The 26,339-nt window shown below is 37.0% G+C and overlaps 1 protein-coding gene across 2 annotated transcripts; it reads right to left on the bottom strand.

The window, feature by feature from the left end:
• Positions 1–1,915: 1,915 nt before the first annotated feature.
• Positions 1,916–25,588, bottom strand: mgrn1b (mahogunin, ring finger 1b). 2 transcript variants are annotated; one of them, XM_082163160.1, is made up of 17 exons: positions 25,004–25,588; positions 23,623–23,741; positions 23,376–23,464; positions 23,086–23,232; positions 21,677–21,794; positions 21,392–21,458; positions 19,934–19,977; positions 19,794–19,841; positions 19,606–19,674; positions 19,343–19,502; positions 16,041–16,150; positions 15,737–15,951; positions 9,180–9,291; positions 9,042–9,087; positions 6,031–6,135; positions 5,743–5,786; positions 1,916–4,978 (listed from the first exon to the last, which is right to left on the bottom strand). In XM_082163160.1, the coding sequence occupies exons 1-16, from the start codon at positions 25,089–25,091 to the stop codon at positions 5,746–5,748; spliced, it is 1,578 nt and encodes a 525-aa protein (XP_082019286.1). In that variant the 5' UTR covers positions 25,092–25,588; the 3' UTR covers positions 1,916–4,978; positions 5,743–5,745. The 2 variants fall into 2 exon arrangements, with proteins under 2 accessions (XP_082019286.1, XP_082019285.1); XM_082163159.1 differs by lacking the exon at positions 5,743–5,786 and having other exon boundaries at positions 25,004–25,587.
• Positions 25,589–26,339: the final 751 nt, after the last annotated feature.

Here is a 26,339-nt window from a genome sequence, read left to right as displayed (position 1 = left end):
GTTCCAGGGGTCTAATAAAGGCCTTCTGAATGCGTTTTTGTAAGTAAAATGTCCATATTTATAACTTTATAAACTACACTCACCTAAAGGATTATTAGGAACACCTGTTCAATTTCTGATTAATGCAATTATCTAATCAACCAATCACATGGCAGTTGCTTCAATGCATTTAGGGGTGTGGTCCTGGTCAAGACAATCTCCTGAACTCCAAACTGAATGTCAGAATGGGAAAGAAAGGTGATTTAAGCAATTTTGAGCGTGTCATGGTTGTTGGTGCCAGACGGGCCGGTCTGAGTATTTCACAATCTGTTCAGTTACTGGGATTTTCACGCACAACCATTTCTAGGGTTTACAAAGAATGGTGTGAAAAGGGAAAAACATCCAGTATGCGGAAGTCCTGTGGGCGAAAATGCCTTGTTGATGCTAGAGGTCAGAGGAGAATGGGCCGACTGATTCAAGCTGATAGAAGAGCAACTTTGACTGAAATAACCACTCGTTACAACCAAGGTATGCAGCAAAGCATTTGTGAAGCCACAACACGCACAACCTTGAGGCGGATGGGCTACAACAACAGAAGACCCCACCGGTTACTACTCATCTTCACTACAAATAGGAAAAAGAGGCTACAATTTGCACAGGCTCACCAAAATTGGACAGTTGAAGACTGGAAAAATGTTGCCTGGTCTGATGAGTCTCGATTTCTGTTGAGACATTCAGATGGTAGAGTCAGAATTTGGCGTAAACAGAATGAGAACATGGATCCATCATGCCTTGTTACCACTGTGCAGGCTGGTGGTGGTGGTGTAATGGTGTGGGGGATGTTTTCTTGGCACACTTTAGGCCCCTTAGTGCCAATTGGGCATCGTTTAAATGCCACGGCCTACCTGAGCATTGTTTCTGACCATGTCCATCCCTTTATGACCACCATGTACCCATCCTCTGATGGCTACTTCCAGCAGGATAATGCACCATGTCACAAAGCTCGAATCATTTCAAATTGGTTTCTTGAACATGACAATGAGTTCACTGTACTAAAATGGCCCCCACAGTCACCAGATCTCAACCCAATAGAGCATCTTTGGGATGTGGTGGAACGGGAGCTTCGTGCCCTGGATGTGCATCCCACAAATCTCCATCAACTGCAAGATGCTATCCTATCAATATGGGCCAACATTTCTAAAGAATGCTTTCAGCACCTTGTTGAATCAATGCCACGTAGAATTAAGGCAGTTCTGAAGGCGAAAGGGGGTCAAACACAGTATTAGTATGGTGTTCCTAATAATCCTTTAGGTGAGTGTATAATCAGTGCACTGAACTAAACCTTTAATGGAGATGTTTAAAGTATAGCCACGTGATCACAGATAAATTGGATTATGTTGTTCACCACTAGGGACTAACTTTACAATGCTGATCAATTGATTATCTGAAAAATGAAAAAAATTATAGGCTGCAGCTTTTTACAATCAGAAACAAACGAAAACGGCAAAGCTAGATTTTTATAATCAATGACTCGCCTCTTGCTATTGCAAATGCATAAATTCTCTGTTTAAGCCAGTGAAGGGATTCAAAGGAAAACACATGGGCCATTTTTTTTTTTTAAATAGCCTATTCTTATATGATTTTAGATAACATTTTATTATAACATATATTGAATGTTTCAGAATAGCTAATTGTATTTTAGCAGTAGCATGCTACACCACAGTAGTAAAGTAGCCTATAAATGGTAGTATAGGACTATTATAGAAAACATTTCCAATGCAGTAGAATCATTTTCTAAATTATTTGCCCTGAAGTACATATTTTTTTCATATCAGTGCAACTAATAGGTTGCACAAAAGTATCAGTATCAGAAGTACATGCAACAATGACACTTAGCCAGCTTATGGTGCTCCTAAAATAAAGTCAAAAGGCACTCAAAGGTTAAAATGTTTACATTTAGAATACGGAATACAACAGTTCCATAATACATTAAATACACACAATTATGTATGAAATATGAAGTCTTAAAGTATATTACTTTCATAATGCTTTAAATGCACTTCTCACAAGTGAGGAACAAGAAGGCACAGTGGAATATTTAATTGAAATGGCACATTATCTGAGGAAATAAAATAATATGCATATTCCAGAGCAGTGATAAATCTTACATACACATCATGCAGAGCTTAAAGAAATTAACTTAACACCATTATTATTCTTTTTCTATTACATTTGTTTAAAATACATGTTCAGGGCAGCTTAATCAGTATTAACACATAAAATATTGATCCTGATATAATGAAAAATCATGTAGGCCTATTGCGCAGCATTACAAAGTTTATTTGTATTCATGTTCAATATAAGCAATATGTTACCTACTTAATATATCAATTTAAAATCATCTGCTCTTCAAAATGGACATTACAAATAAGTAGCCACACATGTAATACATAGATGTTAATCAAGGCTAAAGGTTACAGCTTTAAAGATGAACAGCACAGCTATGGGAAAAAGCTGTAGCAACACTTGCTTTGTTTTTTAAAGGCACATAAACCTCTGCATAATGCTACAAGACACGGCATATCTGCATGTTTGAGGAGAACAATGAGATTTAATGCTTCTTGTGACTTGTTCATTTAGCTGTTCTTTCCTTTCTTAGAAATACATGTCAAATATTCACAAATCTGAGTGATTAAATAACATCTGAACTGACACATGAAAGGAATGCCTTCACATGTTGAAGTTTTTAAAGATCATATTACAATATTTATAAAGCAAATAAAGAGGTAAACAGAGTCCGGCATGGCTTTTTTTTAGTCCTTAAAGTTTTAAAGAGCATAAATAGCTAAACAAGCAAGCACATTTAAAGCACTGTTAGACCACACAATATTTTTGTCATTAAACTGACAAGAAGTCAACCATTTTTAACATTATTTGATCACTATAAATATTACATTTGGAATCATGAATATATATATTCTGAGGTGCTTTTCTGACTGCTTGTCTTCAGTCGGCACACGAAAAATAAGTTCAGGACATTTAAGTACTTCCTAAAAACATTTCAACAGCACATTTATATTTCTGTATTATTTACTAGTGAGTTTAATACGATCATTTATCAAGTAAACACTTTTTATGTTTAGCCATACAGATATCCTGAAGTGAGTTTTACTGAAATGTGCTTTGTCTATTAACCATAACAAGCTGCTGTGTGTCAATAATGTTATAATATGGTCCAGATCAAAGCTCTATATTAAGCACTGAGATGCCGTTCTTCTCCCTCAACCTCCTTAACTACACTCTTAAATATAAAGGCTCCAAAAGGGGGTTTGCAGCGATGCAATAGAAAGAACGAACCATTTTTGTTTCCTCAAAAAATCTTTCAGTGATCAGTGAAGAACATTTCAAAACCTAAAGAACCTTTTATGCAATGGAAAGATTTCTGGATGTTAGGGTGTGTTCACACTTGTGGTTCACTTTCTCTTGGTTCGTTTGGTCCAGACCAAAAAAAACAACAACATAAAAACCATTTATGGTCCGCTTAGCATTCACACTGGCATTTTAACACCAAACCTAAACATACCCCACCTAAAGGCATAGGGATACGTTCAAAACATGCTTGGTCGGCTTTTATTGCATTTATTTCGCGACGGAACTTACTGAATATCCAAACCAATGTGTGCTAGGCTAAATGCGCTCGTTGTATGTGCGTAGCCTACATATGATGGTATTTTGACCAGCTGAGAACTCGTGAAGAGCTTATAAAATGAGTAAAGGAGTCAGAACAGTGGCTGGAATCGCTCCGTCACACACACAGATGAAGATCAGCTGTGAGGAGACACTTTCTGATTCTGTACCGAACTGTGATGGGCAACATCGTGACTATGATGAGAACAAAACAGGTATGCTTGATCTGTCCTTTTAAGGGTCGCATCACGTGACATCATGTCCCGTTTTGGGTTTGTTTACATGTCTTTGGTCCGTGTCGCGCTCATTTCCTTTAGACGTGGACAGAGACCCATCTTTTCAGGGGTCTCGGTCTACTTGTTTGGTGCGCACCAGGATTCAGACGGCAGCGTTCACACTTATTCGAATGAACCGTACTAACAGAGCAATCGCACATGACTTTGTTTTAATCGAACCAAACATGCCAAGTGTGAACACACTCGTGAAGGTTCTTAAATGGAACCTTAGATGCCAATAAAGAGCCTTTATTTTTAAGAGTGTATACACAAATCAGCATGAATTACACCTTTAACCAATATTTATACCAAGGAAAATTATCATCATTTAATCACCCTCATGTCATTCTAACCCAGTATTATGTCTCTTGCCATGAAAAGATGGATGGTGAACCTCCAAAAGTTTGATAAGTAGTCCATGGAGGATTTTTTTTTAAGATGAAGGGAATATTATTAGATGGTTTAGAGTCTCTTTATCACACAAATCATATGGCTTCAGAAGATATAGCACAGAAGTCATACAGACTATTTGATATGACTAATGATATTTTATTAACATTGCTTTTTGGAGCTTATCAGGTAGTACAAAATCACCATCCCCCTTCAAATTATGGATAAGAGAAGCTTAGACATTCTGCCTTACTTCTCCTTGTGGAATTATGGAAGAAAGTAAGGCATAATACATGCAATAACGTGAGGGTGATCCCTTCGGTGTGAATTAAGAGCCCTAAAAATCAAGCGCAATGAAAAATTAACCAGAACAAAAGTCATCAGCCTCAGCCAGTTATATTCAAAAACAAAAGGGCTGAATCTCATTTAAAGTTGGATACTGGAATGGGACTGCATCAAACTTCAATGTGGGAACATTGAAGTGAAGTTAATGTCGGGCTGTACATAGACTGCAGAGGAGATGGGCCTGAATGGTTAAAAATCCAGTTCTTCATCGTCCATGTGAAAATGGCTTGAGGGACCGAGGAGCGGCTGGCTGGAGCAGCAGGTACTCTGAGTGTTCAGACTTTCAGTTGAGCCAGACAATCCTACACAAACGACAGACACTGCAGTTAAAAAAAAAAGAAGAAAAAAAAAGTACTCTACACCAGTGGTTCCCAACCCTGATCCTGGAGTACTGAACACTGCACATTGTGGATGTCTCTCTTATCTGACACACCCATCTGAGGTCTTTGAGTCTTTACTAATGAGCTGTTGGTTTGAATCGGGTGTGTTTGATTAGAGAGACATCTAAAGGTATGTTTACACGTTAAACTAAATACGGATCCGCGAAAACGACTAAAAACGTTGTATTACGCTGCCAGGCCAGTAGTTGGCGATGTCACTTTGAAAAGAAACACTACGCGCCTATAGACTGAGCAAGTAACACGCATGCGCTTAACGTCAACATTTTCACAAATCCGCGTTTTTGCAGTTTATACGGAGACAATAACGGTATCGTTTTCAAAAACTTGCACTTTGCACTTTTTCAGGCCCCCAAAACGCTGCTGTCGTGTAAATGAACGGCCAAAACACAAAAGAAGTTTCCGTTTTTAGTTGAAAATGGTGTCGTATAAAACAGCCCCAAATATCTGCTGTGCTGGTGTACTCCAGGACCGGGGTTGGGAACCACTGTTCTTCACTAATATCTAAACTTAAAATAACATGCCGAAGTTTATTAAAAATGTAAATTGTAATGAGCAACAATCTGATGATCAATTAAACCAGTAAAACTGAGAAACTTCTTCCAGTCTGGCACTGAGAACAAGAACATGAAGGAACGGCTGAGAGAAGAACACAGAAGCCTACATACCAGTTACTCTTCCATACCAATAGAGCAGGAATCAGGACCTAGAGCTGCCCAGAGCAAGACCACGAGAGCAGGCAGGAAGGCAGGGGAAGGAAGTCGAGGAATAAAGGGCACACAGGTTAGATAAGCTGAATGACTGAGAGCCAGAAACAGAGCGTTTGACGACTCGAAAAAAAGAGTAAGAACGAACAGTGTTGTTCGATGAGTGCACGCACACTCGAGGCTATAGCGTTTCTGTGAACCACACACTCAAAGCATGCAGAGTGGGCTCTTGTGTCCAGATGCACTCACCAGGGAGGGACAGGTCTCCAGGTGGGTCACTATCAGTTTTGGTAAAGCTGCTGTGCTCGCTGCTACAGTCATTCATGGCGTCTTCCTCCAGATTCAGTCCATCCTCTGCATAGATTCACAAATAACAGAAACAAAAGCTGTAATTGCACAAAAGCTTCTTCCGTTGTTAGTAAAAATGTCTGTCTATGATATTAATGAATACATGTTCGCCCACTTGTTTTCAAAATATTTGTAATATATACGCAGCCCTTCAAAAATTTGGGGTCAGTACAATTTTTTCCTAAAGAAATTTTGTGGAAAAACACAAATGAATAAAAATGTCTTTACTGTCTTAATTTTAATCACAGGTCGCAGGAACAATCCGTTATCTGCAAAAATCCATACCGATAGTTTGTCCGGGATGCGTCCATTAGAGCAGTGTTCTTCAACCCTGCTCCTGAAGGACCCCCAGCACTGCACGTTTCCTTTGTCTCCCTAATCAAACACACCTGATTCAACTCATCAGCTCATTAGAACAAACTCAAATTTAAAGTCTCCTCTTTCTGACACACCCATTTCAGGTCCTATGCTGCGTCCCAATTCGCATACTATCCGTCCTAAATAGTATGCGAAACTAGATTTAGTACGTCCCAAATCGTAGTATGTTGAAATGAGTATTCCAAAGATTCCCGGATGGTCTACTATTTCCGGTTAGAATTCGAAGTGCAGATCAATGCACACTCTAACGGCTAATATTGCCCACAACCCATTGCGTGCGGGAGGGAGGAGCTTTGCGCTGATGGTGGTGATGTAAAGGCAGTCGGATGCAGCAGCGGAGATGCGCCCTCAGTTTTTAAGTGTAAGAATTCAAATGTTTAACCCTAATTAAAGTTATATTTTATTGTCTCGTAATATTAATGGGTTTATGTTGTGCCAAAAAAGTACCGTGTTTATCTTGTAGGGTCCGATGAAGATACTGAGCGCCTCATTGCAGGCTACAAAACAATAAATAAAAAGGCTCTAGTGTCATGCAAGTGTCTTTTTTATGTATTTCTTTTGATGTTTCTGTCTGACTTATTTGTAGAAATACTGTGGCTGTACAAATGTTAACTTTATCAGTCCAACCAAAGAAACATGGTTACTACACTTTTACTATAGTAAAAGCATGGTTCATTTTCATCGGGGTATTTTAGTATTATACATAACTTAAGTATAAGATTAAGTATAAAATACGTTAAACAAAAGTTACACTATAAACTTTAAATATTTTAACTCAGAAAATAAGTAGCTTTCGTTACACACATTTGCACATGAACGTCAGAACCAGCAGCCTCACAAACGACCTGCGTTTGGTTGATCTACGATGACGCCCTGCTTCACTACTACATTTGGTAAAACACATTGTAAATGTTTTGTGGAAAAAAAGATGGGAATAGTAAATAAAATTATATTGGATATATAAGAATGAATGAAATGTCAAATGTTTTGTTAACAGTCGCGGTATGCGTAACTAGGCAACCACGTTCTCGTTTACGTTGCATGACGTCATCGAAGTATGTCCCAGAACGTGCATACTCTTTTGCTACACACTCAAAAGTATGTACTTTTTCATCACAATAAAAGTACATACTTTTAGGTCGTAGTATAAGTAGGCGAATTGGGACTCAGCCCTAGAGTTTCTTTTAATGAGCTGATGAGTTGAATCAGGTGTGTTTGATTAGGGAGACAAAGAAAACATGCAGTTCTGGGGGTCCTTCAGGAGCAGGGTTGGGAAACACTGCATTAGAGTCTGCTTACATTATACGGTATGAGAGCGGCCTCTAGAGGCGAAATAAAAACTATCACTGACGTCTCGTGGTGTTTGTTTTGACACGCTGCACTGAGAGGGACACTTCAGAAATGGATTTAAAAGTTTTAAATAGACAGCGAAACGGAAAGTATACAGTACATGTTTTCATCTTATTATAAAGTAATTCATTTGTTGACTAGATGCTGCATTAGTAAAGAACTGCACCATGTTTTCCGTCAAGGCTGAGAGGACGCTAACATTACTAGTACCTCATGAACTAAAAAACAATGTGTAATTTTATTTTGTTATTTTGATTAGATAATCATCAAATGTTCTAAAATACAAGCTAATAAAGTGGGAGTGTATCAGTGGCGGTTGCTGGTCTTTCAAAGAGGGGAAGCTCATTTTCGGCCTGCATCATAAAAATTGTCTATTTATTTATACGCAAATTCTATGTTCCTTTTCAAGAAAATGCTCGGTGACCCTGTCGTACCAACTAGGCGTCTTTTCCAGTGACTTGACCAGTGTCCTCTCAATGGCAAGCAGAGTTAGGTATAATTGTATAAATGTAATAATATAATAAAGGTATAAATAATAATGTAATAAAGTATAATAATACTACTACTAATAGTAATATTTTTTTAATTATTTCAATAAAAAAATATTATTATTACTACTAATAATAATAATATAAAAAAACATAATAAGTAATAATATAATAAAGGTATAAATGTATAATTGTGTGAAATGTATTATGAAAATTGGCTAGCAATTTCGACAAGCAAATACCAAGAAATAGGTTGCAGCAGTTTGTCTTTCGGCTACACTTGCAAAATCCGCGATGGGACTTTGCAGTCTTAAAGAAATCCCCACTGGAGTTACAATATACATATGTATGGCCTTTGTGTAGATATTTAAAGATGGCCATCCAAAATATGTAGCCACAGTGGCAAACAACATGACTTGGTGCATCTGAACATGCCCCTATAATGAGTCCCACCAGGTTCAATACTTTCAACTAGTGCTGTCAATAGATTTAAATCTATAAAAATTAATCACTCAAATTAATTCCAATTAATCACATTTTCATCAATATCTACAAAAAAATAAAATAATTACATTCATTTAAAACTACATTATTGTGATAAAAAGCCCTTACATAATATGATAGACATGAGGCAATAAACCATTTGTATTATTTAGCTATTTCCAATCAGACAGTGATAAGAGTGTAGTTACTCACCATCTTCAGGAGACAGTGAATCGGGGGCGTCCTCCCCAGCCGTACCCTGAGAATACAAAGACAGTGCAGAACATCAGAATCTCATACCCATCATCAGGCAGGCCGTGTGGAAGGTGTCATACGGGCTGTGCTGCTGACCTCAGTGGGGGCGGGACTGCTGGACAGCAGCATGTGAGTTTGTGCATCAGACATCTCAGATAGTTTTTCTTCATCCTCCTCCTGAATCGGTGATGATGGAGAGCGTAGAGTGCTGCAAACACACAAACTGTCAAAACTATTGATGTGCACAGGTAACACGCCAACTACTATTAGTGAAAATCATATTCACTATTTGTACCTTAGCGTAGGGAACCATGAAACATCTTCCCATTTCTCACCTAAACACACTACTGAATGCACTAGGTGGCGCTGTGGATATGTGAAGCTGGTGTGATTTAAGTACGGAAATGTTTATAACATTATTGGTAGATTTGGTTCTGCCCAGTCAAGTGTCACGCATCCCACAGGATGAGGATCTGCTTTTATGGTGGAAAGTAGCAGTTCATGGTCTCAAAAAATTTGGACACTTACCAGAGCGGTGTCTGTGTCTCTGTAATCTTTGTGCCATCAGAGCACACTGTCTCCACCGCAGACTATGAGGGGGGAGCTCAAGCCCCTGTCCCCATTGTCTCAAAATGTATTGTGTCCCTCTCTGATAATTGTAAATAATAATAATAATTATTATTATTATAAATATTATAATAGATAACAATACACATACACTATTGCCACTAACAATAATAATACAAATAAATATTATATAAAAAATGTTTTTGGGCGGAAGCATTTGGCGGAGGTGAAGTGGCAGGTGGAGTTTCCTTTGCAGCGCCTCGTACACAGCAGTTCGCCGTGAGTCTTCAAACTGCAGGAGCAGCAGGTCACGTTTAGCTAATATGGAAAAGTTACATTTATCCAACCATGCTACTGTAAAAGTTGCGGCAACATGCGAGTTACGCTTAACTATAATAAAAGTATAACTCAATTTCAGCCGCATTCTGAGTCTGACAATGTCATTCATTTTTATCCAAGGCAAGTGTTATTAGCTTGGGGAAATGCATCTAGTGAAATTAAATCTTAAGTCAATGTCCAACTCAAAATTGTAAGGGATTTATATATTTGATAACATAGTAACACGTTACAATAAGGTTAATTTGTTTATTATTCATGTATTAACTAACATGAACTAACCATGAGCAACACATTTGTAACTGTATTTGTTAATAATAATAATACAACTGTTAATTGTTTGTTCATGTTATGTCACAGTCAGTGCATTAACTAATGTTAACAAATATAACTTTTGATTTTAATGTTTTAGTAAATGCTGAAATTAATATTAACTAAGATTAATAAATGCTGTAGAAGTGCAGTTCATTATTAGCTCATGTTAACAAATGTAACTAATGAAACCTTATTGTAAAGTGTTACTGATCTCATTATAGCTAACACTTTCATGAATACATACATAACATTTACAACATCAACAAAACAAAACATGAATTCCTCATAATTACCTTCTTGATTCTCACTGTTTTGTTTGGTAAAGTTAATAATATTTAGTAATATTATCATAATTTCCCTATTTTCGTTTGATGTGTTATGCATTCTAATAGAACGCCAATGAAATAAAGGATAAAAAGAAAAAAAACAAGGAGATTCGGAGATCATGACAGTGTGACTGCCTGAAGAACAATGACATTAAAGCCATGTTTTTGTGCAGATTTTACCTTTTTACAGCTATGGTCTTAAACTTTTGATCAGCTGATAAACAGCCTGTTTGAGTTTAAATGCAGTTTTCAATAAATTGCCTACTCTCTATTTTTTGTCTCTTGCTCCTGTTTCTTCTTTTGGCATTTTTAAGCAGTACTTACAACCCGGTTATGATCCACCAGCGCAAAATGCGAATACTTGCAATGTTTCCTCCGATCTTAAGATTTTGTTCAAGAGTGTGTGTGTGTATATATATATATACACACTCTCACACACACACACACACACATATATACACTACTGGTCAAAAGTTTTAAATTGGTAAGATTTTTTTATGGTTTTAAAAGAAGTCTCTTCTGCTCATCAAGGCTGCATTTATTTGATAAAAAAAAAAAAGTAATATTGTGAAATATTATGACAATTTCAAATGACTGTTTTCTATTTTAATATATTTTAAAATGTAATTTATTTTTTAGATTTTATGCTCAAAAAAACATTAATATTTTCAATGTTGAAAACTGTTGTGTACAATTTTTTTTCACAATTCTTTGATGAATAGAAAGTTTAAAAGAACAGCATTTATTTAATTAAAACAGAATATTTTCTAACATTAAAAATTGTTTTTACTGTAACTTTTGATCAGTTTAACTCATCCTTGATGAATAAAAGTATTGATTTATTTTATTTATTTCACCCAAAAATAAAATTAAAATTCTTACTGACCCCAAACTTTTGAATGGTAGTGTTTAATGTTACAAAAGCTTTAGATTTCAGATAAATGCTGTTCTTTTGAACTTTCTATTCATCATAGCATCATGAAATAAAAATGTAAATAACTGTTTTCAACATTAATAATAATCATAAATGTTTCTTGAGCATCAAATCATCCTATTAGAATGATTTATGTGACACTGAAGACTGGAGTAATGATGCTGAAAATTCAGCTTTGATCACAGGAATAAATTACACTTTACTGTATATTCACATAGAAAACAGCTGTTTTAAATTGTAATAATATTTCACAATATGACTATTTTTGTTTGTATTTTTAATCAAATAAATGCAGCCTTGGTGAGCAGAAGATACTTCTTTTAAAAATATAAAAAAATCTTACAGATCTAAAACTTTTGACTGGTAGTGTATATATATATATATATATATATATAGAAATAGATATGGATATAGATCCACCGATACCAAACCACAACCATCCAGAAAAGACTATTACAATTTCCGTTTCATGCCAACTTTAATATAGTGTTGTAAATAGTGAATATTTAGTGGTAATATAGTGATTTTTCTGTCTATAAATATAAACTCTCTCTGTTTAAATGAGAGCTGCCAGTTCATATTGCCCTACTAAGTCTATTTTGCACATTAATTCTCACAATAAGAAATTTACTAGTTAAACCATTTGATATCAATATTTGCATGATGACATGTTGTGATCGCAAACCAAAGAATGCCAGGAAGGGGGAAAAAAACAAACAAATGCTGTTGTCAAGTAATCAAGCCTCTCAGTGATATTTGTGTTAGAAGTCTCAACATAATTATCTGAGAGCTGGAATGAGTCAACACATGCATGCTTCCTGAGACACTGAGAATTTTTTCCAAATGGCATTCACAACAATGTGAACAGGATGGATAGAAAAGGGCAAATGATGTATGGTGAATGGAAAAGAGAAGGTCATGACCTCTCGCTGTGACACGTAGACTGGCCAAAACAGGAAGTTCCACTCTTGACTGGCCATTAGCCAGCCATTATTACAGTGAGGAGTGGCAGTGATTTCTTATGGGCAGCATACATTTTAAATGTCTCACTTGAAATGAGCCAAAAGCATTATTTTATTTTCTGAAAGCAATGTTAAAGACGCCATGAAATAGTTTGACAAGTGCTGTTTTCTTTCCTGTTTTAATGCGTTTCCTGTTTCTAAATAAAACGGGAAGTTTGGACATCTAGATCGACTCAACAGTGAAGGGATGTTCTCTTTCTAAAGAACGTATTAGGCTAAAATCTTTGAAAATGCGAATTTGTAAGTGTAGTGAAACTTGACTTTGATGTTCACATGACAATTTGTTGTCAAATATACACTACTATTCAAAAGGTTTTTTTGGTTTGTTTTTTAAACAAATACCTTTATTCTGCAAGGGCACATTAAATTAATGAAGGCTTTTACATTAATTTCTTGATTTAAATTGTAAATTCATTAAAAAAAATTATATATATATATATATATATATATATATATATATATATATATATATATATATATATATATATATATGTTTTCTCTATATTTCTACTGCTGTATACATCGCATTATTTAAATTCTTTCTTCTGCACTGGAAGCTCCTGTCACCAAGACAAAGTCCTCAAACAAAAGCTCATTCTGATTTCCATTTTAAACAAATGCTGTTCTTTTGAACTTTATATTAATTAAAGACTCATGGGAAAAGAATATGAAGAAGCACAACTGTTTTCAACATTGATAATAATAGGAAATGTTTCATGAACAGCAAATCATATTAGAATGATTTATGAAGGATCATGGGACACTGAAGACTGGAGTAATGATGCTGAAAATTCAGCTTTGATCACAGGAATAAATTACATTTAAACATATATTAAAATAGAAAACAGTTATTTTAATTTGTAAAAACATTTCACAATTTTACTGTTTTTACTGTATTTTTGAACAAATAAATGTCGCCTTGGTGAATCTTTTGAACTCTAGTGTACATATCCACACAGAGAGAAATGAATAGTATTTTAAAGGTGCTCTAAGTGATGTTGGGTGACGTCACTTCTTGTTGACGTTTAAAGTATTGTCAAACAAAACGGAGGCTAGCTCGACCCTCCCTCCCTCTCATCCGCGCACTAACCCCCCAAACCCCACCCCCAAATCCTTCTTGTCAGTTATTGGCTGGAGCAGTTTGTTATGTTTCGTGGTGCGGGATAGCCCAGTTTGTTTTTCTTGCATATTTGTGGAGCCTAGGGCATTTTTTACAGTGTGTTCAGGGGACAGGCAGCTAGCGGATGGTGAGGAGATGTTTGCTGTATGTGACAATAAATGTTTTGGCCTAAAAAACGCGTGACATGTGTAATGGGAGATTTTTGATTTTCATTACTTACTTTGATTTTCATTAACATACACTAGATTGACTACTATGTGTGTTGCTGACTATGTGATATAATGATTGATGTGAAACGCCTGCGAAGCAGGAGAAAGAGGGGGAGAGCTTTGAAGGCTGAAGCCCTGACCCCTAAGGTCAAAGGGCTGTCCAATTTAGGACTTGCAGGCTGTAAGTTAAGCTAAACCAAAATTCAGTATAATAGGATCACTGGTGGTGTCTTATCCATCTCTGGAGTTTAAAGAACCTTGGAAGATAACAATAACAGAGTATAAAGACTGGCCTGCCCCTCCCTCCTGGTCGCACTTGTTTCACAGACTGTACTGTCTACCTCTGTGTGGCAACTGGGCCTCTTGCAAGACAATAAATTACTTTTTAATGATCATTTGATTCCAGACTGTCTCTTATGCCAAAGATGATTGCTTAGTGAATTAAACTGCCACAACACATCGCTTAGAGCACCTTTAAGTTATAGTCTAGCATGTTATTCAGGCATGAAAACAGGTCAGGGGTAAAAAAGGTGAGAAGGATGCGGCAGCAAAAAATCCAATCCAATTAATTTATATATATATATATATATATATATATATATAGTGCTTTTTAATGTTAAATTCATCAATCTGGTGAAAATTAAACAAAGAAAAATTATTTTAGTTACAGTGTCTGTCTACATTACTACTACATAATAATAGTTATAATATTAATCCCATGATAGTAATAGCCATATATTGTAAAACAAATGCACTGAAAAATAAAGGAAACTTTCATAATTAGTTTTGTACTAATTTCTAAACTTGAAAGAGTATATTTCTAAACTTCACATTAAAGGTGTGATTGGGCCAGCCCAGTGTCAATCAAGAAAAGAACCAAATGGGCCGCTGATCTACGTGTTTCATGGGGTGTCAGAAAAAAAACAACTAACGCTGACTTTTTATTGACCAATGCATTACACACTAATTACGCACTAACCCAGCGCCGCCAATTAAGCAAAACAAAACGAATGGGCCGCCGATGTACGAGTTTTATGGGCCGTTAAGACAAAAAGCGAAACAAAAAAGTATGAGATGTATCGGCCCAAAAAGCACGTCGGCCCACCGGGAATCTCCCGGTAGTCCCGATGGCATTAGCCTACATGCCAGGACGTCACAATCCTACCTGTAGCCTTTCACCATCCACTTATTTAGCTGCTGTTGCATCAATTGACATGCCATCTCCTTTGCCATCTCCTTTCCTCTCTTTCTTTTTCTATGTTTAGCCCCCGACAGCTTTTTTGCATTATCCATCTTTTTCAACGACAACTCACTACTCGTTCCTGCTCGCTCAGCGCTCACGGCGCCCGCTCGCGATATTATCCCGCCCTCTTCTATGTCAAAATTAAAAATAATGACATTGGCAACATCGCTGTCTGTATCTGACAGGACAGTTAACATTGTAAGCTATCTTACCTCAGGCTTGCTTTCCGACGTGCGGTTCTTTGTTCGGCAGTGTGTCATCATCAGACTCGCGGTGTTAAAGACTTTGAAAACAATTCTGCCCTACTCTGACTCGGATTGGCTGTCAGGTTTCGGCATTAGGAATGATGATTGGTTTTTTAAAGCTGCGGGTAAATGCTGGCCACGACCACGACCCCCCCTCCCACCCCATAAATATTTTCTCATCGGATCTGCACAAATCACGTAGGTGACCCATTTTGGTTTTAAAACGGCGAATTTCGCCGAAAGGTGAGTAGTTTTCATGCCTGGTTATTAGATCCAACTGTTCGCATTCAAAAACAAAGCCTGATATAAACCACAGATGCAGCGGGTCAGATTTACCTGTCTGGTGACTTGCTGACTTTGCTCTTCTGTTCGCCACTATCTCCAGAGTGGTCAGGTGAACTGAGCTGCCGGCTCTCTCCACTCAGGCTCCCAGAGAAGTTGATCTCGTCATACAGAGGCGCAGACGGAATACCGGGGGACACGCCACCAAGACCGTTCAAAGCCTCCAGCAGGGAGATGGGCTCATAGCCAGGGGGAACGGAGTCTGAGCTCTGAGAGACGGGACAATACAATGAGAATGAGAGTTAACTTACACCATGTTGTCTTGTAAAGAGACAATACAGATACATATGTGACATACTGAGTGCTCATCATGGTCCATGCTCTGTGCCAGCACTGGGCTGAAGGAAACAGGAGAAAGCGCTCCAGGCTTCTTTCTTACAGCTCGGATCTGAAGAAGAGCTCGAAACGCTGGAGAAAGACAAAAAGCTACTTCAGAGTCTCAAAATATATGAAAATGTACATCTATGCAGGCTTTCTGGGCTGTTACTCAAATGATACACAACTGCACTGAAGAAAATGATTTGTTGGTTAGACTTAAAGTAACCTGGTTGCCTTAAATTTTGTAGTTCATTGAAAAAAAAAAAATGTAGTTACCGTATTTTTCGGACTATAAGTCGCTCCGGAGTATAAGTCGCATCAGTCAAAAAATGCCTCATGAAGTGAAAAAAAACATATATAAGTCGCACTGGACTATAAGTCGCATTTATTTAGAAATTTATTTCACAAAATCCAAGACCAAGAACAGACATTTCATCAGGAAAGGCAAGTTATTCAACTACACAGTAGCACACAGAACAACAGGCTGAATAGGTGTCCAGTATGTTAACGTAACACATTAACGCCCGTTTCACACATACTCCGTTTGTAGTGCGTATATTTTTCCGTACCCTTGTTAACAGGTTAGAGCTTTCACAATGCACGCGGTTGCAGTCCGTCGATCCGTTCCAGGTGCGGTGCGTATACAGCAGTGCAGCGATCGTTTCCGCACCGAGTCTATTTTTGCTGTGCTGCACGCGCTGAATTAAAGTGACAGCACACGGTTTGTGGTCAAAATGAATACAGATTGACCAGATTGACATGAAAATGTAGTAATTTCATCATAAATGCATTTAATTAAATACTAGCCTACTATTTTTCACAGTCATCTTTTTACTTCAAGCGTTGGTAAATCAAGGAAAACTACAATTTACTTCAACAAGGCGACATAATGAACAACACTCGTCTCATTCGTGGAGGTGGAAAAACAAGTTATTTGTGACATGCAAGATTTATTGTATAAAGATTTAAATTATGCAAAAGCAAGGGTATGAGTCTGCTGTTTTTGTCAATTTTAAGTTTTAATTTAAAATGTATGCGATTTTAATATAAGTGCATGGTTAAATATTTTACCACTTGCTTGAGCAACTTAATATATAATTATATAGAAGTAATGCATTGAATAATAGTTTGTTTAAATTGTGTTTAAACGTGAATACGTCTATTAAAGAGTAGCCTATACGTATAAAGAGAATCGCAATGCTGACAAAAAACTTTTTCTTTTTTTTAAATAAAATTTGCTGATAACTTCTGGATTTGAAATACAATGTGTTTGGGGTTACAGCCGCGGGTCTGTTACGCACTGCAAACGCAGCTTATGTGAAAGCACTTTAGCGCGTGCTGCTCCTGCACAGCATATATGCACCGCAACACGCACCGCACACGCACTGCACACGTTATTCAGCTACACAATAGCATAAAGAACAAATATCTGGGAGGCTGAATAAGCTAAATTAACATAAGCCAGCGAGTCCAACAAGCAAGTTACCAGTAAACAAGTTCACCAAGCTCCCGCGATCTCATTCCTTATCATTTTCTTCATCATCCGTGTCGCTTCTGAACAACTCCGCCAACTAGAGCGCCCCCTCGCGGCTGTAGACGGTAATGTTTTCTCTTGGTTCATCTAAGTCTGAATTAATTTTGATATATAAGTCGCACCTGACTATAAGTCGCAGGACCAGCCAAACTATGAAAAAAAGTGCGACTTATAGTCCGGAAAATACGGTAATAATACAAAGAAACTAGAGATTTTGTTCTCTCTCTCTTTCTTTGTATTAAAAGGGGACCTCACCGCTGGCAAAATGAGCTTTCACTAAAACACTAAAAAGAAATGCTGATTTTTTTTTACATTCGGTGCTGCAGTGGATTTTAATTAGATAAGATTAATTATGTTACTAACCATGAAAATCTGAACTTAGATTTTCATCTTATGATAAACTGTTTATTACACTTCCCATTTTTATGTCTGAAGGTGACTAACTTTCCATTCCAGATCTAACAATAAAACAGTATAACTTTTACTTCCTTTTATTTAGGATGTAGCCACCAGACGAACTTTCGATATGATCTATCTAACCTTCTAACAAACTTTTGACTCAATGTAACCTTGGTCGATTGGGACTCTGAAAAAGGACTCAATGTCCTGTTTATTTTGACTGTATTGTGAAATGATTGACTGAAATATTAACCCCTTACAATGTTTTTGATATTTTGCTGATGTAGCTAACAAAGGGTAATGAAAGGGGGGGGGGGGCTTGCTTTAAACAATTTAACCAATCATATTGATAGCGCATGACATGTTAGTCATGATGATTCTATTTTGATGTGTCTGGCTTTACCCTATAAAGCCTATTGTATTCTTATGTTAGGCCAAGATTCTCTGAGTATTACTCGAGAACTCCCGGCCATTTGAATAAACCATCTGAGGGACATTTACTGAAGTCTGTCTCGTTTGTTATTTATGCTGCGCAGCAAGAAAACTAGTTAGTAAGGGAAAACAAGTTAGACTAGGTGACTTATTGAGTGGGGACGTCGATTTGTAGACGAGACCCAGATAGACTAAACGTCGACAGTAGACGTTAAAGGGGGACGTCGATTTGTAGACGAGACCCAGATAGTCAGATATAGGAAAAACTCCATTACAGTGCTGACTAGAGAAAACACAGAAAAAAGACTGCTGTCTTCCCTTTTGCCAAATAGGCAGGGAAACTTAAACACCCATAATGCACTGGGCTTGTTGCCATCAAAGGGGACTTGCATCAGTCTGCTATGAATACGCTTAACCAGAGTCAAAAATCACCTTGCTTTAGTAGGAAATACTTTTTAGCAAACTTTTAGTTGTAACGGTGTCGATTTGTATTGTTCTCCGGTTGTTAAAAAAGTAGACAAAGTATGATACAGTTTTTAGTGATATAACAATACCCACAACAATAACTGTTTTCTCTGTCGATCCGAATGACTGTGGGTTGGGATACAAAAATGCGGAAGTATAATCTGTAGTTTTCACGAAAGCCCTGGCACTGCCAAAAGTCCGACGGACATTTGCTGCCAAATAAACATTAATTTCTCAGTCCAGTTAACACAGAGAACAAGTAAACATTGAGCATTTATATCCTACCTATATTGTACCAATACAAAGTGGGTTGAAAATCGGCCAAGTTACAATTTAACTCAAATTTTTAGTTTCAATGAACTCAAAATTTGAAAGCAACCAGGTAACTACTTTAAGTTAAACCAACAAATGAATTTTTACAGTGTGTGGGACTGTTAACAACAGTTACATACGTAGTCGGCAGATCGGGCAATTGTTGGCCTGGTAGCGTAGAGTATCAGCGCAGGAGTTACACAGACACAAGTGCCTACAGGGCAAAATCAGAGTGTCCCGCAAATCCGACAGACACACCACACACTCATTGCTGTTGTCACTGTTTTCATCATCAGATGGCTGGGGAGAAAATCATAATGAGATTTTTCAATAATAAGAATAAGAATACAGACATATAAAAATATATAGAAAATGTAATAAACAGCAACAATCATCTTTTCACCTTTGTCTCTTGATTGTTCTTGTTCTCAATTCCATAAATCTCCTGTAACAAGTAACTAACGCGATCCACCTGTAGTGTAAAGGGAAGAATTTAGAAATACAGCCTGTTTATAAGCATTATAAACATCACTATCTATATTTTGTACTTAATGTTAAAAACAGGACAAAGTGTGCATCTTTAGGACTCACTATTTGTTTCTGCTTCAAAGGTTTCACTGAGAAACTGCCATCAACATGCTGTAAATTAAAAACAAAATGTCATAAATACACAACTACTACAAACGACCTCTTCGGAAATTATGAATAATATGACATCAAATTCAGCTCACTCTTTCGAATGCTGCCAGCAGTACATGTGCATGACCCAAACAATCTGAAATAGACAATTAACATTAAAAATGCACATTCATGACAGCACTAAACAGACACACTGGTTGGTAGGGCTGGGCGATATGGCTGAAAACTGTATCACGATATAAGTGTTTCATATCGGTCGATATCGATTATTTATATTTTTTATGAACTATTTAAAATAAGGACCAGGAGACAAATATATTACATTAAACATTTTTTATGTAAAACTTAACCTTCCTCTGATTATAATCTCCTCAGTTATAAAGGCAGAAATGTCAACACAACCATGGAAAACACTCAAATAATTAAAATGTAAACATAAGTCTGAAATCACAATGAACACTTAACAATTATCTCTTAACATTAAGGTGCAAAATTAAAGAACACGTAAGAAATTCTTAATAAAGTGTAATAAAATAGTGCAAAGTGTTAAAGCCACACCGTGGACTTTGTGACCTAAAGAGTTGACGCATACAAGTTATTTTAAATGATTCCTCAGGCCAATATACAGCGTTTGACACTATTAATGCTCCGAGCGGGGCTGCCCTCTTGAAATACCGCCTATGTAAGTTTGGAGAAGACGGACCGTCGTTGGCCAGGTCATGTGACCTGGAGAACGTATCGCTTTACGGCCATCACGTGACCATAGGCTCTGATATACTCATGGAGCAGACTTTTGCGACAGTGCTGCGGCGCTTGTGGCCTCTAGGGGCGCTAGACGTGAAAGTTACAGGTCTAGCGCCCCTAGCGCCCGCAAAAGTTCCGCGGTGTGGCTTTAAATATAAACATAGAGAAACCAACGATGGTCTTGCATAATTTGCAGACGACATTGGTCTGACTATCTGGTCAGACTTATAAAATCCCCAAAACTACCATACCGGCGAGCTGACTTTCCCTGTTTTATCAACAATCACTGCGGCACTCATTTTCCACTTATCACTCCACGCCGGTTCTGTTACTGAAGAATCCAACACGAGACAACGAAATGGCGCAACCATACTGTTACATGACCAGCTGTTAGCGTGTCACCCAGTACGTTGCTAGGTTACCAGAGAGTGAGTGCCTTTGTTCATGCAACCAAACTTGCTTCGCAACCTCTGGTTTCTTCCGACGAAGAAAAAAAAAGAATCTAACGTTTTATCGAACGCATTTTTTATTGATATTGATTACATGTCTATCGCGATACATATCGTTATCGTTTTATCGCCCAGCCCTACTGGTTGGTTGTTGTTGTTTTTTAATATTTGGGGAACACCAAGCTCTATAAGCACAACAATTTATAGAGTAGAGCAATTAAATCACATATCTTCCAACTTTTTTGGTCTCAACCAGCCACAAGTATCAGCAGTGTAGTGTCAAAGAGATTTTGATATTAAAAGCAAATCCTTGAATCTTTTACACTCTTCAACTATAAAGAAGTCATGGCAACATACCATCTCCTTCATCCACCACAGCCTGAATCACCATGGGAAAAACACCTCTGTCCAAATCAAAGTTGAGCTAAAAAATAAATAAAAAAGGAAGAGAAAAGTCAGGTCAAATACTTTACATTCAGGTCAGTCACTTTCATTTTATTGGATTTGCATGATCTTGTTCTTCAGTGCGTGTAAACTAATAATGCAAAGAGTTCAAAATCAATATCTTAGAGGCCAGTATGGATTTGACCATCAGAGGAGACTGATTGATTGACAGCATTACACTAGACTGATGGTACTTACACCTTCTTCCTTCCATTCAGATAAATCAATCTTGAAGGCTGGCAGGGTAAACTGCTGGCTAACTCCTCTTTTGTAATATACAGTTTCAGAGACCAACGCAGGGGTTTTGGGGCTGTATCTTAAAAACAAATATATACTGTTAGTGCACAAATATACCAACAAAATACTTTTTTTCATATAACGCCATTTCAGAGAGTTCAACTTATAATAATTACATCATTTATAGAAGCTTTTCACATTTAAATGCATTTTCTCTGTAGCTCAATTGGCTCCAGTGACTGACTGTTGACTGTAATTACTTAGCTTTTGGATATATATAGCTTTGAAAAATGAACTTTCAAAATAAAACAAAGACAAGTGCACAGAGGAATTACACTAAAGCCTTTCAACAACCATTATTTAAAGGGTTAGTTCACCCAAAAATGAAAATTCTGTCATCATTTACTCTCCCTCCAAACCCATAAGACATTCGTTCATCTTCAGACTGCAAACGAAGATAATTTTTATGAAATCTGAGAGATTTCTGTCCCTCCATTGAAAGTCTATTCACGCAAAACTCTGACAGTTCAAAATCTTCATAAAAAGATCATATAAATCAAGCATGTAGAGTTAACCTTCTGTTTACCATATTTGAGTGCTCTATGTTTATATGTTAATAACAGCCTAAATTAAATCTGTTCATCATATAAAATGAATGTGTCACTTCAGAAGACTTGGATTAAACCGCTCAATTCATGTGGATTTATTTTATGATCTCTTTATGGATGTTTTGAACCGTCACAGTTTTGCGTAAATAGACTTTCAATGGAGGGACAGAAATCTCAAAAATTCATTACAAATATCTTAATTTGTGTTTCGAAGATGAACTAAAGTCGTATGGGTTTGGAACGACATAAGGGTGAGTAATTAATGAACTGTCCATTTAACACACAATTACTTGTAAATAATATGAACTTTAAAATTGTATAATTACTTGAACACTGATAATAAACTGTAATGGCATTTTTTAAGAAACTACATCAAAGAATGGTTGCGAATATACTGTTTACTTCATACGAGAACACTGATTTATATGGATACGGGGAATTCACCCTCTCTATTTTCTAAATGCATGTTAAAGATCTTATTGTAAACAATACATCCATGCATTCGTGTCTTTTTTTAATAAAAGATTTTGACCTTGTAATGTTTAATCAAACATTAATCTGTTGTTTCCGACTTCTCTCTGGTGACGTATGCAGGACTTCTCCAATCATTTAGTCCGATAAATTCTCGTTCATCTGCCTCCACTTTTGCAAGCAACAGCCAATCGGATATACAGTACGTCACAATAAATAAGAAAAGATCTGTCACTACCTCTATTTTATCGCGACTTTAAACATTTGTAACTGTACAACAGAAGTCCTTACATTGCCATCCCATTGGAAAACTCCTCAAAAGCCTGGCAGTAGATGGTGATGGCCACTCGTGCATCCGAGTCAAAGGTGAACTCCACTCCATATAACGCCCTTGGTTTTACTCCTTCATCAGTAGGAGTATCAGTATCATCTTTATACCTATAATCACACAAATTTACATAAGCAATCAAGCACGTAAATCAAATCAATAACAGAATAAAAGTCACTACATGCAGCACTAACTGAGATAATCTGTTCTCAGGGGATCAATTATTTGGTCATTCATATTCCTGAATCAGTACCTGACCAATCGTAATGAGTCTTTTCTGATGTTGACAAGACTTCTCAAAGTCTTGACTGGCTCATGGGGTGCTGGAGTAACATAGGGAAACTGTGGCAGGTATCAAAACAATACAGAAAGAAATCATTAATATTTTATTAATATATTTATAAGATGCTACAGTTACAACAAAAGAGATCAGAAGCACTGCAAAACAAGACATTCAATATTCAGCTAACATATGTTCTGATGGATTGCTTTTCCTGTACCTGCACTGGGCGGTTACCAAGAAAGTTGAGATCCATGTTCTCCCCGAAAAGGTAACCCTCTGGATGAGGGGTGTCAAACTTCTCTCCTCCCATGAAAAAGTGGCTGGCAAAATAGTTTCCTTGGGAAAGGAAAATAGTAATTAGCCAATCTGACACCTCTAACTAAACAGAATAACACCATAAATTAAGGCATCCTTTGTCATTTTGGAGAGTACTGATATGTCTCATATCATTACGATTTTTGACCAAATAATTTAAAGCTTCATTCCGGAAACTTCTCCATTCTGCAAACTTTTTTGGGTTAAAAAATTATCCAAAATAAATTTTTGATCAAGTACATAACCAGCCAGTGTTCAAAACTATCTGCTTGCCTTAGCTCGATTCAAAACGATAAGCTTGTAATAATGTTTTTAATTTCAGTAGTACTGGTGGATTTCCGCGGGGAATTTGAGAATGTCTTTGCGTCATTACGTCACATCTGTCCACATAAAGAAGGTGTCCCGGCTAGTAGGCTACATTGTGTGTGAGGATGTTGGAGGTGGAGATTTATAGCCTTTTCTCACGTCACAGCACTTGATATAATTAAACTTATCAATTTGATGGCGGATCCAGAAAGGTTCAAACCAGTGACAACTGGAGATTCAACCATTGTAAAATGCAAAAGACTTCTTTCGGACTTCGGTGTGGCTACAGAAAAAAAAAAAAAAGAGTCTGCAACCAGGCCCATGCGAAAACAAGGATAATATCGGAAGGGCATTAAATGTAGTCACGCAATGCTGATGTTGTTAACATTAACAAATTTGAGAACAAAGTATAATTTGCACGGTTTGAGGTGATATGATAAGCGGTTGTTAGATTTAATCAGCCTTAAATTTCACTTAGTTGGTCAGAACAAAAGTGGACGTTACTTAGTTGTTCAGATGACATTTTACAGTGAAAATTCTTATGTTGATCATACTTCCAAAAAGTAGAATCTGTGATAGCGAAGGACAGTATTCACACCGGCGCAGAGACTGACAGCCACACATTCTCCTCAAAACATCGGATGCATCAGCGCTATTCATAGTTATTCGCGGAATTATCAACTTTACGTGGGTTGTGGCTCGGCACAGCACGGCACAACCCACGTAAAGTTGATAATTCCGCGAATAACTGCAATTGCAGATTTTGAACAGAGATGGCGACAAAGAGGTGACGTCAACTTAGCGACAAACTACGGACTGCAGCTTTAAATGGTTTGTTGACAGTAATGATTTGGCTAACTTATCATTTGAATATTTAAGAAAATCCGCTAATTTGAGCTCAAGATATCAATCCATCAGAGATAACTTAGGTGCTTACAAAACATGAGCAGATAAACGCCACCTTGTATCACCCTTACCTGATTTTGGAGGATATCTGTAGGCAGAATTAGCCTGGATGTCGATGTCCTCAACACCAGCGATTCTTCGACTAAGAATTGAACCCATTTCTCCAACACAGCCCGGTCAGAACAAATAGGCAGTTGTTAAGGTGTACACTACAATAGCACGGCTGTTAAAGTCAGCTAACCAGCTAACGTTAACTTAGCCGCGTAATAACAGCAACCGCTCCGAACCGACCGAAGCGTTTAAATTAACATGACACGAGTTTGATCGACATTTCTTTTCTTCTGAGTCGGATCAGATGTGTCTCGTACAGTCGTATTATGTGATGTTCAGTGCAGTCAGCTGGATCAGTCTTGACACTTGGCTAACTGACTAGCAAGACAGCGCCTAGCTAGTTAGTTCGCCTGTCACGAACGGATACCCAATAAAACAAGATGTGAACGGGTACATCAACAAACAAAGGTAAATTCTGATAGGCAAGAAAAAAGACCGTTTGGTGTTTCCTCGAAGTAATAGCAGCTTCTTCGTGAAAATACAACACAAGGAAATCCTAGATCGTTGTTGCGAGGCGATCCCGCGAGGGTTGTAGCGTATCGCCACGTGATTGGCTGAACTCATCACGAGAAATGAATGCTCGTCCAATCACAAGCTTCGCTGACCATGAGAAGTCTGTTTTCATCTAGTCGAAAGAACACAAGCTTTGTTTATCTCACACTGACATAGAAGATCATATATTTTTGGTAACCGTAAAATAATTGCAATATCTATTTATATATCTATATAAATGAACAAATATTTATATTATCTGAATTGTTCAGTGGTCAAAATATAATTGAATCTCACTTGTTATTATCTATTAATTAAAAAACGATATATTATTGTATCTTTTTTTATGTCGTGGGCTCAGTATACTATTATTATACACTACCGGTCAAAAGTTGGGAAACAGTAAGGTTTATTAATGTCTTTGAAAGAAGTCTCTTAATCTCACCAAGGCTGCATTTATTTGATCAAAAATACAGTAAAAACTGTAATACTGTAAAATGTTATTACAATTTAAAATAACAGTTTTATTTATTTTTTCTGTGATCAAAGCTACATTTTGTCTTCAGTGTCACATGATCCTTCGGAAATCATTTTTTTTTTGTATTTTGGTGTATTTTTTTTTTTTTTTTTTTTAATCATGATACACTGCCATTCAAAAGTTTGGGGTAAGTAAGTTAAAAGAAAGAAAGAAAGAAAGAAAGAAAGAAAGAAAGAAAGAAAGAAAGAAAGAAAGAAAGAAAGAAATACTTTTGTTTAGCAAAGGCACTTTAAATTGATAATAAATATTACAAAAAGTTATATTTA

Source organism: Leuciscus leuciscus, assembly GCF_965113295.1.
Source record: "Leuciscus leuciscus genome assembly, chromosome: 1".
Classification (NCBI taxonomy): Eukaryota; Metazoa; Chordata; class Actinopteri; order Cypriniformes; family Leuciscidae; genus Leuciscus; species Leuciscus leuciscus.
The sequence above is the reverse complement of the archived record's forward strand: the minus strand, read 5'-3'. Positions and strand labels throughout refer to the sequence as shown.

What these genes read in the sequence shown, in the direction of transcription:
- mgrn1b (XM_082163159.1), bottom strand. Translation starts at nt 25,091, where the DNA reads ATGGGTTCAATTCTTAGTCGAAGAATCGCTGGTGTTGAGGACATCGAC. An exon ending in TTTTCCAATGGGATGGCAAT is followed by an intron (nt 21,795 to 23,085) that starts GTAAGGACTTCT and finishes TTTGTTTTTAAG; the next exon opens with ATACAGCCCCAAAACCCCTG. An exon ending in TTGCCCGATCTGCCGACTAC is followed by an intron (nt 16,151 to 19,342) that starts GTATGTAACTGT and finishes GTCTTTCTCCAG; the next exon opens with CGTTTCGAGCTCTTCTTCAG.